The 15,725-nt window shown below is 44.2% G+C and overlaps 2 protein-coding genes across 5 annotated transcripts; one reads left to right on the top strand and one right to left on the bottom strand.

Moving 5' to 3' along the window:
* The first annotated feature begins 1,513 nt into the window (after positions 1 to 1,513).
* LOC111855407 (tripartite motif-containing protein 14) lies at positions 1,514 to 9,790 on the top strand. 4 transcript variants are annotated; one of them, XM_023834387.2, is made up of 8 exons: positions 1,514 to 2,452; positions 2,559 to 2,710; positions 3,135 to 3,680; positions 4,967 to 5,062; positions 6,373 to 6,606; positions 7,711 to 7,873; positions 7,946 to 8,032; positions 8,156 to 9,790. In XM_023834387.2, exons 3-8 carry the CDS (start codon positions 3,171 to 3,173, stop codon positions 8,689 to 8,691), a joined length of 1,626 nt encoding a protein of 541 aa, XP_023690155.2. In that variant the 5' UTR covers positions 1,514 to 2,452; positions 2,559 to 2,710; positions 3,135 to 3,170; the 3' UTR covers positions 8,692 to 9,790. The 4 variants fall into 4 exon arrangements, with proteins under 4 accessions (XP_023690155.2, XP_023690158.2, XP_023690157.2 ...); XM_023834390.2 differs by having other exon boundaries at positions 1,514 to 2,252; XM_023834389.2 differs by having other exon boundaries at positions 1,514 to 2,210.
* On the bottom strand, positions 9,781 to 13,756 carry nansa (N-acetylneuraminic acid synthase a). The gene is made up of 6 exons (XM_023834392.2): positions 13,332 to 13,756; positions 12,746 to 12,961; positions 12,309 to 12,408; positions 12,037 to 12,191; positions 11,566 to 11,832; positions 9,781 to 10,341 (listed from the first exon to the last, which is right to left on the bottom strand). The coding sequence occupies exons 1-6, from the start codon at positions 13,461 to 13,463 to the stop codon at positions 10,132 to 10,134; spliced, it is 1,080 nt and encodes a 359-aa protein (XP_023690160.1). The 5' UTR covers positions 13,464 to 13,756; the 3' UTR covers positions 9,781 to 10,131.
* Between the last annotated feature and the right edge of the window lie 1,969 nt (positions 13,757 to 15,725).

Below are 15,725 nucleotides of genomic sequence, written 5' to 3' on the forward strand. Positions count from 1 at the left end.
GGGAGAGTCAAATAGGAGAGATGGCTGAGTGCCGAGTCATACTATCCAAATCATAAAATTTGAGACACAACTGGGGAGCAGATTTGATTCACTTTCATATGTGGTCCTAGATTGGATAGGCTACGTATCCGATTGGTGGCTACGCGACGCGAATGAGAACGGTCAGATCGGAATTCATGCGTGTTTTTTTTTTGCCTATTTGCATGCGCTGAATGTTTTCATGTCGTTGGTGACAGACGTGAGCTGTACAAAAATCTATCAAAGTTTCGGAAGATTGATGCATTCACGTTGCAGTTAGATACAGATCACTTGTATGAATGTGAACCGTCAAAAGAGGCGAATCTGATCAGAGCAAAAGATCGGAACTGGACAATGTGAGTTGGAACGTGAACATAGAGCTAACTGACCTAACATGCCAATCAAGCAACACATTATCGCAGGAATCATCACAGACTGGACAGTGATTAATGTGAGGAACTGGTGGCAATACAAAAAAAAAAACAGCTTGTCGGCTATAATGATTTGACACTTTCTTCGGTTACCATTTTTGTGGTTAGCCATTTCCGAAACGACATGCAAAAGTCGTGTTACACAACACTGGGATCTTACCAGGCCGCAATAAAAAAAATTTGAGAACTAAAGTATAAATCTATTTAACACAACAATAAGCAAAAAAAACAATAAGGTTCCATAGCACTACGTGCTTTGGACCCTTAATAAAGTAATTCACCAGGATTCCCACTGATCTGTATTTGCATTTTAAAAAAAGCAATTTTGGAGCAAATATTTTTGAAAATAACATGAGATGTAAAAAGGTTTATGGTAAAGGGTGTCCTACAAATGGGTGTATGGAAAGGATGAGTGGATACAGTTAGTCAACAGATAAAATGTATTTTGGTGAAAAATTCCAGATGCAGGGTGTCTTGTCCTTTTTCGTAAGCTGGCATTCCCCGTTTTTCTTGGAAGCAGAAGCTCTTTCCTTAGGAGCTACCTGATCTTCCTGGCACTCAGTTCTACAACGACCAAAGTGCAGATAACGCTGAACAACTCCCAGGTCATAAATTAAGCCTTTCTTCTTTATGGAGGAGATAAGTCTATCTTCCCATGATGCACTTTGTGTGGTTCATGAACACCCACCTGTACACACCTCCTGAATTTTACAATATGAGTTTAAAGATGATAAGATAGAATAGGGCAGGGGGATGTTTGTTCAACATCACCGGTGCTTTCGATTTGCCAGTCGAAGACGCCAGAATCACTTCCTGTTTCTGGACTTTTTTTTTTTTTTTTTTTACATAAAACACGGCACCAATGTTCCATTGATTAGAATATGTGATTGATCTATATCATCTTTGATTATACACTGTAACAGGCCACTGAGAAAGAGAAGGGATGACTAAGCAATAATTCCTTGACCTGCTGTGATTAATCACACAGATCTGAAGCTGCATAATGTAGCTCCTGGATGACTCTCTGGTCTGGTTAACTTATAATATCTGCATAGGAGCCTGCTGCTTCCTCATTTCCGTGTTTGTCAGGACAACGCAGTGCAGAACACTTGGACTTCAAAACTACAAGTGTACCCCTTTAAAGTTGGATGGGCTCCTGTTTTCTTCTGTTTCCGCCAAACAGCTGCGAACTGCCTCAACTCTGCAAGGGACTGACCCGTGGTTCCGCATGTGGTCTTTGTGAGAATCGCATGACCGCGGTTACAAACACTTCATCAAGCAACAGAAAGTCACACTGAAACGAAAACAGTTTTAAGTAAAGGATCCAATTGCACATTGGACAGCGTCATACCGCTCCTCAGCTATGACATTGAATTATACACGTTTTTCAGATGTCCTGACTGATCAACACTACAGTCATGCTTTTGTTCAGTAGCGAAAAGTAAGATGACTGTCTGCTCCGACATTACATGCGTGGAACGAGGAACGTAAAGAAATCACCACATTCACACTCCTATTATGTATTCTGCAAACAACACGTATGCAGAAGCCCTGTGCTGGATTGAAGCGAGTTGAGTGACAGGAACACGGGGCTATTTTAGGCAGAGCGAATCTCCGCTTTCTCTCAGGGCAGCCCTGCGAATAAATAAGGCAGGAATATCTGATGGTTTTGGAAGTAACGTGATACATCATACATACTGGCAGCTTTGCAGATCAGGATAAATAGTCCGCCTACCTCGGCATTGCTTTGCTTTCTGATCGGTAATATTGTTCAAAACTGTTAAGTCGGTTCAATGTTTTCCGGTAAATCTGCCAAAAGACTGGTTTACATCGCATGCATATGCATTTATCCAGTTTATTTAAACCATTATGTGTAATTAAATGGTATATAAGGATAAGGCTATACTGAAATATCTAAAATCATTAAAACCGTAATCTTTATATAACGGAATGGGTTTTTTTTCTGCTACCTTAACAAACATCTTTCATTTTACCTAATTGAAGTACGTGTGAGAACTTAAAGACTTTATATATTAGCTTTCATATAAAAGTCATTTTTTTTAAGGTTTTATCTAGCGCGTGATCTTTTCCGGGTTTTCCCTCCTGCAGGTCAGGGCCCAATGCAGAAGACGCGGAACATGTGTGAAGCAGGAAGGGGCGAGTAGCGGCGCTGACGCGCCCGCAGCCGAAGTGCAAACAACCACCCGGACTTCGCTATCGCCGGCCGGCCGAGCGCAGCTCCGTCATCGTCGGGTAATAAGGTACGTTACAAGCTGTTAGATCTGTCGCAAAACAGGCGCGTTGAAAAATTCCTATAATAAATAGGCTATAGCTTTATGGTTTATATGGCCTAATTAATGTTGTTTGAATCACGTTTAAGGGATAAAGTTAATTTATTTTTGCAGTACAAAATGAGAAATGCCAGAAACGGACAAGCTAAGTTTTGTTTTGTCTGGAGGTGTTATAATTACCAGGAGAGACGCTACTTTGCTCTTAATACTCGGTGTCAAGATATCATTGCTGCAATATTGTTACCAATTACAAAAATCGCACATTAAGATGGCATAAAATGGGCAATCTTGATATTTTATCAGTGCAACATTTTTTAATAGGCGAAATGATCGTTATTGCAGAGACAGAGTCAAAGTGGTTGACTGTACCGGTTGCTTCCTGCTTGGTTTGTAGGAGTGGTGGAGCTGGAGGACAGCCAGGGCGGTGACGATGGCCGAGTGCCCGAGCGCGCCTCAGCTCAGGTGTGGAGTCTGCCAGCGGCCACCCAGCGTGCCTGTCATGCTGTCCTGCTGGCATCCCTTCTGCCTAGGCTGCATCGAGCGCGTGTGGTGCCAGGTGCCCAGACTGGATCACGGCTGCCCGTTGTGCCTGAATGTCCCTCTACCCCCCAGCGCCTCATCCCCGCTGGCTTCCCCCTCCAGCGTACTCTGCGATTTTTGCCTGGGCGATCGGCCCGCAGCATCCAAGACCTGCCTGACCTGCCTGGCCTCCTTCTGCGAGGAGCACCTGCAGCCGCATCTCTCGTCGGAGATGTTCCGCGGGCACCGCCTGGCCGAGCCCAGCGCCGACCTCAGTGCCCGGTGCTGCGCGGAGCACGGCAAGGCGCTGGAGATGTTCTGCCGCGACTGCCGAATGTGTGTGTGCAGCATGTGCCCCATCCTGGGCCGGCACCAGGGCCACCGCGTCAAACTCGTGGACCAGGAGGCTGTAGAGAAACGGGTAATCCGCCATGCCGCCAGGGGCACCCGGGCACAGGGGGGGTGGGTAATAGTTTCGCGCCAGTGGTAGAGTTTCAGTGCCACAGGTGGGTGTTTTGCCAATGTTGTTTACATCTCCCTTGTCCAGAGGTGGCAATTTCAGGTCCAGAAAGTAACATCCAGGCAATCATTTCAACCAACCAGTTGGGTATGAGGAGTCACAGTCACAGAGTATGAGGAGTCACAGTCACAGAGTATGAGGAGTCAGTCACAGAGTACTTGACTGACTGGCTGAAACAAAATCTTTGTAGATTTTTACTAGGGATGCACCGAAATGAAATTTTTGGCCGAAGCCGAAGCCGAATAATAATGAAATGCTTGGCCGAAGGCCGAATACCGAACGCGGTGTTTCGCATTTTTTTCCATTTATTTTGCCAATTTTTTCACCATTACAATAATTAAATAGTAAAAATGTGCTTTTTACTATTTTGTGTTGCTTTTCAGAGAAATAAATCAAATAACAAAAATACTTTTTTGCCTTTTCTAAGAAGTCAGCCACAGATGGAGTGGGTGTCCTAGGACTGGGAGGAGCTACTTTCCTTTTCGCTGCTGCTGTTGCCGTAGCCGCCGCCGTGTCTTTCTCGTACTCTGCATGATGTTCGGGGTGTCTTGATTTTAAGTGATAAATTAAACTTGAAGTGCTGTACGTTTTTGCAGATGCACCCCCTCTGGACAATTCAGCAGAACAGTGTCTGCAAACGGCCGTTTTTGCCTCTTTCTCTGACACTTTAAAGTGCTTCCACACTGCTGACATGTTTGCTGCATAAAGCGCGCGCCTCTCACTCTACGCGGGTTACTATTTGATTGCGTCATTAAAAACGTCATTGTTCGGCAAAATTTATTCTGCCTTTTTACTTATTCGGCCGAACACCGAAAGTGCTTTTTTGGCTATTTTCGGCCGAATAATTTCGGTTGCCGAACATTCGGTGCATCCCTAATTTTTACTTTCTTCTCCACTCTCCACCTGTGCACCCTGTCACTGAATCTCTGGAGTACCCATGAAATAGCGGCTGCCTGATACTAAAAGCTACAAAAATAGTGCAAAACATGTTCTTATACACATTTTACAAGTGTTAAAAAAAAATCAAAGCCTCGTGCTTTTCATAGGCCTATCATTTCATTAGTAAAGTCATGATCGTAGGTTTTGAACATACATTCAAAATGTAAATGTTCATAAATGAGACGGTAAAATGGTGAAAATATTGTAGAATGATGGCTTTCCTTCCTTCTCTCATGAACAATCTGTAGAATCTACTTAAGATTTGCCAGAACAGACTGAGCTGCAAGACCAAACAGGAACAGGCCAATATTAACCAGATCCAGAAGGCCTCTGAGGAGCTGAAGGTAAAGTGTCACAAGACGAGACGCTTTCACTTTCATTTATTAAATCAAGGGCGCATTGTGTGCTAAGGTTTCAGCACAAAGCGGGTGTTAAATAGGAACTGGAAAAACTGGAAACCAGCATATAGTTTTTTTTGAGTTCCTAAGATACATTCTGCAATACTGAAGTCACTTTCGCAAAACTCTTCACACAGTTGCCATAACATCAGTTTATTTGGGTTAAACTGTGAATCATTTCCTATTGCTTTCATACAAAATGCATTCAGTGACTAAATGCCTCAAAATTCATGGATTCCTTTCTCAGTCAAAATCCACCACCATCAAAACTTTGCATTTTAGAGGCCATTTTGCACATGCTTACATACTGGTCCCAAAACTGTTAATCATACATTAAAAACTGAATGATTACAGTTTGCTACAGAATGATCAATTATCAATTATTCCAAAATATATCGTAACACTCACATGATACAAAATAAACAAAATGAAAATGAGAGCCAACGCAGCAGGTCTCCATCCCAGGCGATTCCCTAAGCAGGTACCTGCTACCCTAGATGTATCACCAGAGTGGACATCAGATGTGATGTAGATGAGAACTTGTGGCCGGATCCAGAGGAGTGGATGGATTAGCAGTATTACTACTGTACTTGGGGGTCAACTGCAAATGTGTGTGTGTAAATTTTTATATATATGTAAGCACACGTGTGAATGTGCAGTGTATTTTGTATTTCCTGAAATACTGCATTAAAAAAATTACTGATGTAATTTCTTATGTTCTTCTGATTATTATTTTGTAATTACTCTACAGTAAGGAATAAAGGCCATTGAAACAAACTGCAACACGGTTTGTTCATTCCCAAACATTTTATAGGGTGAAGAAGTGTTCTGTTCTGTTTTGTAATGCAATGTTTATGACAAATGACACCAGAGTTACTTTACAGATGGTCCTTAGCTGACGATGCATGTGTTTTATGTGATGCTCTCTGTTGTTACTGTGTCGTAGGCCATTCTTCAGTGTGTGATATAGTGCTCTTCCAGAAATATATTAGGTGCTTAGGAGGTGTGAGTCTCCTCTGAGGCATGGACTAGCTGGTGGCATTTTGGGGGGGACTTTGGCCAAGCTGCTTGTAGACTGTGTGAAGAATTTTGAGAAAGTGACTTCAGTATTGCAGAATGTATCTTGGCAATTGGAAAAAACTGTAATATCATGACAGCTACATTATATTGATTGAATTTAAATAATAACTATTAATAACGCACGGCCAGTGCTTGACCTTTATAAATCGGTCGGCAACCGCCTGTCGCTGCCTCAGGTCTTGGTGAGACACTGCAGCACCTGGCTGACGCAGCAGTTCACCGAAGTGCGCCTCCTGCTGGACGAGGAGGAGAAGGCAGCCAAGGAGCTGGTGGAGTCCCAGAGCCAGGCGGTGCTGCAGGCGTTTGGGGAGCAGGGGCAGGCCTGCCGTGAGCGAATCCAGGCCTCCGACGAGTTTGCCCTGCGGGTTAATGAGATCTACAAGGAGGATGATACCGTGCAGCTATTAAAGGTAACCAGGCCTGTCTGATTTAGGTGACTGTGACTTTTATCAACATGCCTGTTCCTCTGTCTATCGATAGTGTCTGATATCTTTGTATTAGTTAACATTTGTATTCATGATGATCATTCGTATGGATTACTTTGTATCGCAAATTTTAACAACTTGATACAACTAGCTAAACTAACATCATTGTTAATTGTGAATATGAAGCAAGATTAGTCTGTCGTGTTGACACTGACATACTTGCCCCGCTGATTACAATAAAGGAAACTGTTCACTGATGGTAGTGTAAAGACAGGTCTCTATCGATGGTGCTGAGGGTGTCTCATGGTATTTGTTTTAGATTTATTTTGTAAAGTCGTTTGAGAAAGTGGTTTTTCAGGCTCCTGAAATAATGAATTTTTTGGAGAAGCATGTTTTTCATTGGACAGTGACATCATGTCCTGCCTCATACATACTGTTGTAATAAAATACTAATAGTAATGTAACATTAAATCAGTTTATTCATAACCTGTCGCTACAATGTAACTTCTTTTCAGTTAACTATTTTTGTTTGGCTTTTAGGCTTTTGTCTTAAAAAATGTTATTTCAATATCTTTTATTTAAATGCATCTTTCAGCCTTTGTAAAGCACTTTAAAGTGCCTTGCGTCTGAATTGTGCTGTATAAACAAACCCCCCTTGCCTTTGAGTATAATAAGTGCAGTAAGTTGTCCCCCCTTGCCTTTGAGTATAATCAGTGCAGTAAGTTGTCCCCCCTTGCCTTTGAGTATAATCAGTGCAGTAAGTTGTCCCCCCTTGCCTTTGAGTGTAATCAGTGCAGTAAGTTGTCCCCCCTTGCCTTTGAGTGTAATCAGTGCAGTAAGTTGTCCCCCCTTGCCTTTGAGTGTAATCAGTGCAGTAAGTTGTCCCCCCTTGCCTTTGAGTGTAATCAGTGCAGTAAGTTGTCCCCCCTTGCCTTTGAGTATAATCAGTGCAGTAAGTTGTCCCCCCTTGCCTTTGAGTATAATCAGTGCAGTAAGTTGTCCCCCCTTGCCTTTGAGTATAATCAGTGCAGTAAGTTGTCCCCCCTTGCCTTTGAGTATCAGTGCAGTAAGTTGTCCCCCCTTCCCCAGGATTTCACCGCAGCAGAAGCAGACATGCAGCTTCACCAGCAGCCTGCCGACCAGATTCACCCGGTGCCTCTGAACTTTGACCCTTTGCACACTTACGTTGGCTGCTTCCACAAAGCCCTGAAGACCATCCTGAAGAAGCCAGTGGAGCAGCGCATCACGAAGGGCAAGTCAGACCCCAGCTGGCCGCTCCGAGGCCTCCTGCTCTGACTGACTTCGGGTCCCTTGCCGGTTTCAGGTCTGAGCAGCGGGCCGGACGCCAAGCAGGTGCAGACGCTGATCCACAGGACGAAGAGCACCGGGGACAAGCTCACCTTTCTGCGATGTGAGAGCCTCCCTCTCACTTTTAATCCTTTCATTTAGATCAGTTGTTGGTTTACCTACATTTTTCCTCGGTTGTTAAGTCTCATGCCCTCTCCACAACCCCCCCCATCCTCCCTCCCACCAGATGCACGATCACCGATCCTGGACCCGGACACTGCGCACCCTCGCCTGCGTGTCTCGCCGACCTGGGAGACCGTCAGCAAGGCCTGGATGAGACGCTCCTGCTCGGACGGACCCCAGCGCTTCGACCGCCTGCTGCAGGTGCTGGCTCGAGAGTCCTACTTCGCCGGCCGCCATTACTGGGAGGTGGACGTCCGTCTGGCCGGCCAGGGCTGGTGGGTGGGCGTGGCCTATCGCTCCATGGTGCGCAGGGGCGACTCTGAATCTTCACGCCTGGGCTGCAACGCCTCTTCCTGGTGCCTCAAACGCTTCGATCTGGAGTACTGGGCCTTCCACAACAGCACACGGGAGCCCGTGTTCCTGGAGCAGGATCCGGAACGCTTGGGCGTCTTCCTGGACTATGAGGCAGGGACTCTTAGCTTCTATGACGCGCTGTCTGGGATGAGGCACCTGCACACCTTCCAGGCAAGGTTCACCGAGCCACTGTACCCCACCCTGCGTCTGTGGGAGGGGCCCATCTCACTCTGCAAACTGACGTGATAATTGTGGGGGGAGGGGGAGGCTTCTTCCAGAAGCTTGTGCCTTTCGGACAGGGCTGTGAGCTCAGCATCTTTTAAAAAGTGACCAACCAGAACACACACTGGAGCCCTGCGTCATGTTTCAGCTTCTCCACTAGAGGGCACCGACAAGCATTATCCACACATTCAAACGGAGGACACCATGTAAATTGCGATACTCAATATTTATGCATAGCTGTGTTTAACAGTAATTGACCTACTACTCTGTAAAAAGAATCTGGAATAATGGATGTATTTTTGTTCCCCACATAGTAGGAAGCAATTATGCGTTCAAATAAGCATGATTGATGTCAGTATCCTTTAGTACAAAAGTCTGAATACACTGACAGAATCATTGAATATGAGAAACAACAGAATAACTGACAAGTCACTTTTAGTAGTTTAACAATAACCTGACCACTATGCATCTTGATTCATTGAATGACTGTGTTACACATAGATGGCATCCTGTTGATCTTAAATGTGTTTTCACATACATATTGTAAATAAACCACACTCAGTCCTCCGAAAGTTAATTTGAAACACTGAGTTCATTTGAAAAGGACTCATTTCACTTTCAGCTCCACTTCAGCTCTTTCTGTTCACACTATCGTTACCAGCAGCCATAGTTCTGTCACTTTTTTTTTAGAGCACTGCAGTGCTAAAGCATATGACCTGTCTACGGCAAGCCTAGAGGGCTAAAATACATGGCAAAAGGAGACGGGAACCTGGAGCGCTTTGTGTTCACCATGTACAGGTTAAACGAACCGCAACGCAGACTTGAAGCTCAGTTTGTTTCAGAGCTTCGTTTGCAATCTTCACATATGCAAATGGACGCTAGCAAAATAATGCAACTTGCACATCTACTAACTGTAGTTTGCTTAACACTATTTCTGTGAATTTCATTCCTAAAATAAACTTTTAAAAGTAAATGTATGTGCAATGTTTTTATAAAATGACGAAAAAAACATCTGTTATTTTCATTGAATGAACCAAGATTACTGCCTGTACCTCTGCTAGGAGGTAATTTAAAGGTAAAGTTAAATGGAACCTTAATAAAACACGCTGAAGATCCTCTGTAACTGATTTTTATTCCCCTTTTTGGCAAAACTCTCCAGCGTCTGGGTAATAACAGAACTTGCTGGAACCACCCAGTACACACATGGAGCGCCGATATGTTTACAGAAATCATCTGACAAGTGCTGTTCATTTTCAAGGTACAAATCCCCATAACCATTCAGTGCAATCAGTGCAGTACTGTGTACCCTCATGTGATTAATGCTAAATCTTCATCAGTTAACTCTCCAGCTTGGCTGCGAGGTTCAGAAGGCTCCCTTGGTTATGAAATGGAAATAGAGAACTTCCAGGACCGAATCCTTGCAGGACAGTCATATCTCAGCCATGGGCCCCAACAGTCACCTGCTCAGGACTTGTTCTTCTTGCCGTAGCTGTCGACCACGTCCTCAGTGACGCTGGCGTCTTCCTCCACGTCCTCGGTGACCTTCTTTCCCACCAGCTGGAAGATGTCCTCGGGCGCCACGCCCTTGGGCTCAGCCACCTTCACCGTCAGCATGTCCAAGCTGAGGACCGAGCCTTTGGCGATGGGCACCTTGGCCACCACTGACTTCCCCAGCTGGGGGGGAGGAGGCAGGACAAACGGGTTTGGCTGCTGAGGCTAAATTTCCGTTTTTGTCCTGTTTACGTCAGTATTTACGTCTTACAGGCAATGTTGCAGCTAACAAAGAGGACAACAGATGCATTAATTCCTCATACTGCCACCATTAATCACTATCTTTCTATGGATTAATCCATCGACTATTTTAACGATTGGTTGATTAATTTAAATGATTAATTTTCCTCCATAAAATCAATTAGACCATTTAATTTAAGCTAGTTTGTTGTATTGCAGGGTTTTACATAAAGGACGTCGGTTTAAACTCTATGGACATTATTTTCACCCACAATTCGATAAACAAATTAGTAGTATGTCTAAAATACTAATGAGATGCGTATTGCGATGCCCAAAAGTTAGGAATCTGTATACATTCGGTGTATCCCTGCGCTTATTACGTTCGGTCAGCGGAGGCGCCGCATGCGATTGTCTTGGTAAATCATGGAAGCGATAAGCACTGAAGTCAAGGTACAACAGAGCAACATCATCATCTTTTAAAAGAGGAGATATTGTGGATAAACAAGGTACGAAGATGTTGGTGTTGTGGTGCTTTTTTTTGTAAATATAGTTTGTAAATATAGTTTTCATCTTTATTTCAGTTTCCTAATTATTTTCTTTTATTTAGTGTCCGTTTTCATTTCAGTTTTAGTTTACGATTACGCTGGTCCCAACAAGCCCAATGCGCTTGTTACTACAACGCTGGGTAGTTTGAGTCCAGAGAGTAAAAGTCTAGACCAAGATTTTGTTTCAACCAATGAGTTGAGTACTTTGTAACTGTGACCCTTTATAGTCAACAAGTAGGTTGAAATAAAATCTTGGTCTGGATTTTTACTTTCTGGACTTGAACACACCTCCCGCATTTACTTTTATTTATTAGATGCTTTAATCTGAAGTGACGTACAACTGAATGCAGGGTCGGCCAAATACTGGGGTTGTGACGAAAACACTCTGCCAGTCATGGGATTAGAACCAGTGACCACCTGATCGCAGGCACAGAGTCCCAACCCTCAGAGCCAGACACGTACCTTCCCTCAACCCATCACAGCCAGATGTCAAAGAAATTATAGGACTGATTGTACTCGCCCAAAAATGTCCGAAGATGGAATGATAACTACGTAAGAGAGCCCCATTGAAAGCAGACTGCGGTGCTTTCCGGACCGTCGACGCGGCATCGCCGGGTCTCACCTTGTCGTGGCAGGGCTTCTCGCACGGCAGCATCTGTTTGAGGCCCGAGCCCAGGGCGCGTTCCACCATGCGCACGGTCCGCACCAATTCCGCCAGCTCCGCCGGCTCCAGCGACGCCTCGTGGTCGTTGCCCTTCCAGCTCTTGTCCAAAGTCACGTGACGCTCTAGGACTTTGGCCCCCAGAGCTACAGCTGCCACCGATATACTGATCCCGCCCTCGTGGCCAGAGTAACCAATAGGGATGTCTGGAAATTCCTTCTGGTACTCCTAGGAGTTTTGGGGCAAGGAATTAGACTGCAAAAATGGACACTAATATAAAAAGAGAGAAGACAACTACGATCTGACTTTAACGTAACGTAAATAAAATGCTAGCTATAACGACTAACTGACGTTAAAGTTCCATCCCAAAATAATTTCATGGTTGGAGGAGTCGTGGGGATGCATAACGACGGCTTTCTGGGAGGCTGTTACCGTGATGACGCGCAAGTTGACGTCCTCGGGTTCCAGTGGGTAGGCGCTGGTGCACTGCAGGATGCAGAAGTTCGAGTTGTGCTGCTTGACGGTCTGGTAAACGCGCCGCATGGTCTCCATGGACTGCATGCCGCTGGATACCACCATGGGGCGACCTGAGCGGCGGATACACACGCGCTCACCTTGGCTCCGCCCGAAACAGCCACCATGGTTTTCCGCACATGATCATGCATCCAAACGAATGACCGAGTAAACAAATCAAACAGGCCTGCCTTTCTGCGCCGTCTTCTCCAAGTAGACAAAATTGTTGGTGTCTCCTGAACCAACCTTGAAAAATGGCACGTTGAGCTCGTGGAGGAATTCCACAGCCATCTGTCAGAGAGAAACCAGCGAAATGATCCATGGAAATAGAAAACCGATGCTAAGGTTAGCAGTACAACGCTAAGCTGGATGGATATGCCTCAAGTTAATTACTAATAAAAGACAATCACTGTAAAATGATCAAACTTACAGCTCTGGGAAAAAGTTAGACCACTCTATATTTTTTTTTTTATCTGCAGTTTTAAATCCTGGTTATACCCTACCACAGCTCAAAGTTTCTAAGACAGCAGTACACAAGAATAAGGTGAAGAAGGAGACACTGGGAACAAAATATAAAACCCATTTTAGTTAAGTTCACTTACGTAAATTGGCTAAACATCCCGCTTACCTCATCCATCCCCGAGGCAGTGAAGAATATCCCAACCTCTTCGGCATACTTCTGCAGCTCCCTGTACTGCTCGTGGCTGAACTCCAGGTGGCGCTTGTGCTCCCCGTACGTCTTGCCCCATGAATGCTTGGAGGTGTAGGGACGCTCCAAGGCGCGTTTGTTGAACTTGAAGTCAAGCTCACTCTTCTGAAATTTGGCACAGTCCGCCCCGCAGTCCTGAAATTACACATGGAAACGTTACCTGGAAGTTACATATAACAATAAGCAAAAGTTATTTTTTCCTCTGGTGTTACGCATGTGCGCAGCCATAAAATGAATAAAATGAAACATTATGGATATTCCACTGATACCAAAAAGTGGTCTGGAATAATGTCTCAAACAAAGAGCATTATGATATTTGAATCACAAACGGCAAGATAAACACCATACAAAGAACTCTTTCTATATCATTACCATACATCACCTAAGGTTGACTACAAAATTTCAGCAACACCTATAACCTGATCTGGATGCTAAAATTACCGTGCAGTATTTCGGAACCCCCAGCCTTTCTCGGCTGAGGTGCTGTCTCCACCCGGCTCCTTACCTTGGCCATTCGGATCATTTTCTTCGCTATCTCGATGTCCCCCTGGTGGTTCTGCCCGATCTCGGCGATGATGAAGCAGGGGTTGCTGCCCCCGATCATCCTGCCGGGACACAACTCGAACTTAAGCGGCATCTCGTAAAGCTAAATAGTGTCCGGACCTGCGGGAGGCGAACGGGAGGCGTATGACAGGCAGCACCGGGAACAGGAAGCAGGGCGCCTACTGACTACGTCCGGCAAAAAACAGCCGACGTCACCCAGCGCCGTAAACGCTATTTAACTATAACTGCTGCGATCTTCGTGTAAACCAGGCATGAGGGTGTAACTTATTTACTGACGCGCTTGGTTTCCCATAAAGGGTCCGGGTCTAAAGTATATGTTTACTGGCGGATATTCAATGCCAATATACAATGCCAATCCCTGCAGACAAAAAATAGTACACGTGTCAGCCGGCTTTTTAAAGTGACAGTGCACAATTTTCCATTTAAACTTTCTGTATTCATCCATCCATCCATCCATTGTCCAAACCGCTTATCCTTCTGGGTAGCGGGGGGTCTGGATAGCCTATCCACTGTTAATCATTGCTGTGAATGTGAATTATAGTGTCTTTTATTGTCTGTGTACTAGGGAGTCCCAAGCAGCCGGAACCAAATTCCTTGTGTGCCCATTTAGCGAATAAAGCTGATTCTGATTCTGAATGTGTGCATCGACCGCCTATTGCCAGTGAACGAAAAGCCTTTCAGATGTCTGGAAAAAGTCAAAGCTCGAAAATGTAAGCTGGCCATTTTATGCTGCATATTTTAAAACATTACTTTCACCTTATGTTAATCAGTGGTCAGATGAAAAGCGATGCTGTAACATTTGAGTTTAAAAAATTATTGAAATCTATTATCATTTTTTAACTGCATTATGTAATCTTTTGATTTGAAATCAGTGTAAAATCGACATTCTTATAATTAAACTTGTACGGATAATTGCACTGTTTAGTAGATATTCTTTTCCCAGAGCAATTACTGAAAAAACCCCCAAAATTTTCATTTGTGACATGCCGAGAAATTAAATTGCCGTTACTCCAGACGGCGTAATAAACAAGGAAGAAGGATAACCAAATTAAATAACATTTAAAATGTATATTTTAAATAATTAAAATAACATTAATTTATATGGGGAGAACTCTAATCCCAACATGACGACCTTCACCCCTACCCAGCCCTAACCTTAACCATAAGTAACCAAACAAAATACGAAACTTTTGGCATTTTGAGTTTTTTAATTGAGAGTTTCTTTCTCACTCTCGTTGCATGCGCAGATGTGCAAGCTGCAAACCGGGCAGGAGTTGCAGATCGGATACTGACAAAGCGACAGGGTCCAAAGCATCTTTGCCGTCTGATATAAACGCAAAGCCCTGCAAAGAAAACAGTGCACACGTGCCAGTAGACCTCTTAAAGTGACAGTGCAAAAGTTTCCATTTTAACTTTATATGATCATAATATTTATTCCTGTGAATATAGTAATACTATCGACTAATGCTTGTTGGATGACTTAAGGTTCAATCAAAGCTGGACAGCAGTATATGGAGTTTTTTTAAAGTATAGTACAAAAATAACCAATGTGTTTAAGGTAATGTACTGTAAACGAGCGTCAGATGCTGTGTCATTCCCGTTGTCAGTGAATGAAAACATTAGTAAATGGGTCGCAAAAATCAAAAGATGGAGAACGTAAGCTGAGCATATTAACCTACATATTTGATAACATTACTGTTACGTTAATCAGTGAACAAATGAAAACCTACATTGTAACATTTTGATTTCCGAAATCATTTAAGTAACTGTATTTTGTTCCAGTTATTCTTATTACGTGGTTAGCCTTGAAAACATTATAAGCGCAAAATTCCTATATAAAAACTTTCATAAATTATTGTATAAACCGTTTAGCAGATATGATCTAGAGCAACTGCGTGCATCACTTGTACGTTAACTGGATATTTCTTCTAAGACAACTAATGGACTGAAAGAAACTCAAAGTTTTCTCTTGGAACTTAAATATCAAATACACGTTAAAAAAATCACGCCCAAGAACCACAAAGTCGGCGGTTTCCCCCAACACATATCTGAATCTACACGCTCAAATGCAAAATAATGCGTGATGCGTGTACAGTACAGTCTCAGCCCGCGCATCGGCGGCATAACGAGCCGCATCCAGCAGCAGCGCAGCGCACAGCCCCGCAGATCCTACGCTGCAGACGCACAGCCCCGCAGAACCTACGCTGCAGACGCACAGCCCCGCAAATCCTATGCTGCAGACGCACAGCCCCGCAGTTCCTACGCTGCAGACGCACAGCCCCGCAAATCCTACGCTGCAGACGCACAGCCCCGCAGATCCTAAGCTGCAGAGTGC

The sequence above is a fragment of the Paramormyrops kingsleyae genome, chromosome 25 (assembly GCF_048594095.1).
Source record: "Paramormyrops kingsleyae isolate MSU_618 chromosome 25, PKINGS_0.4, whole genome shotgun sequence".
Taxonomy (NCBI): Eukaryota; Metazoa; Chordata; class Actinopteri; order Osteoglossiformes; family Mormyridae; genus Paramormyrops; species Paramormyrops kingsleyae.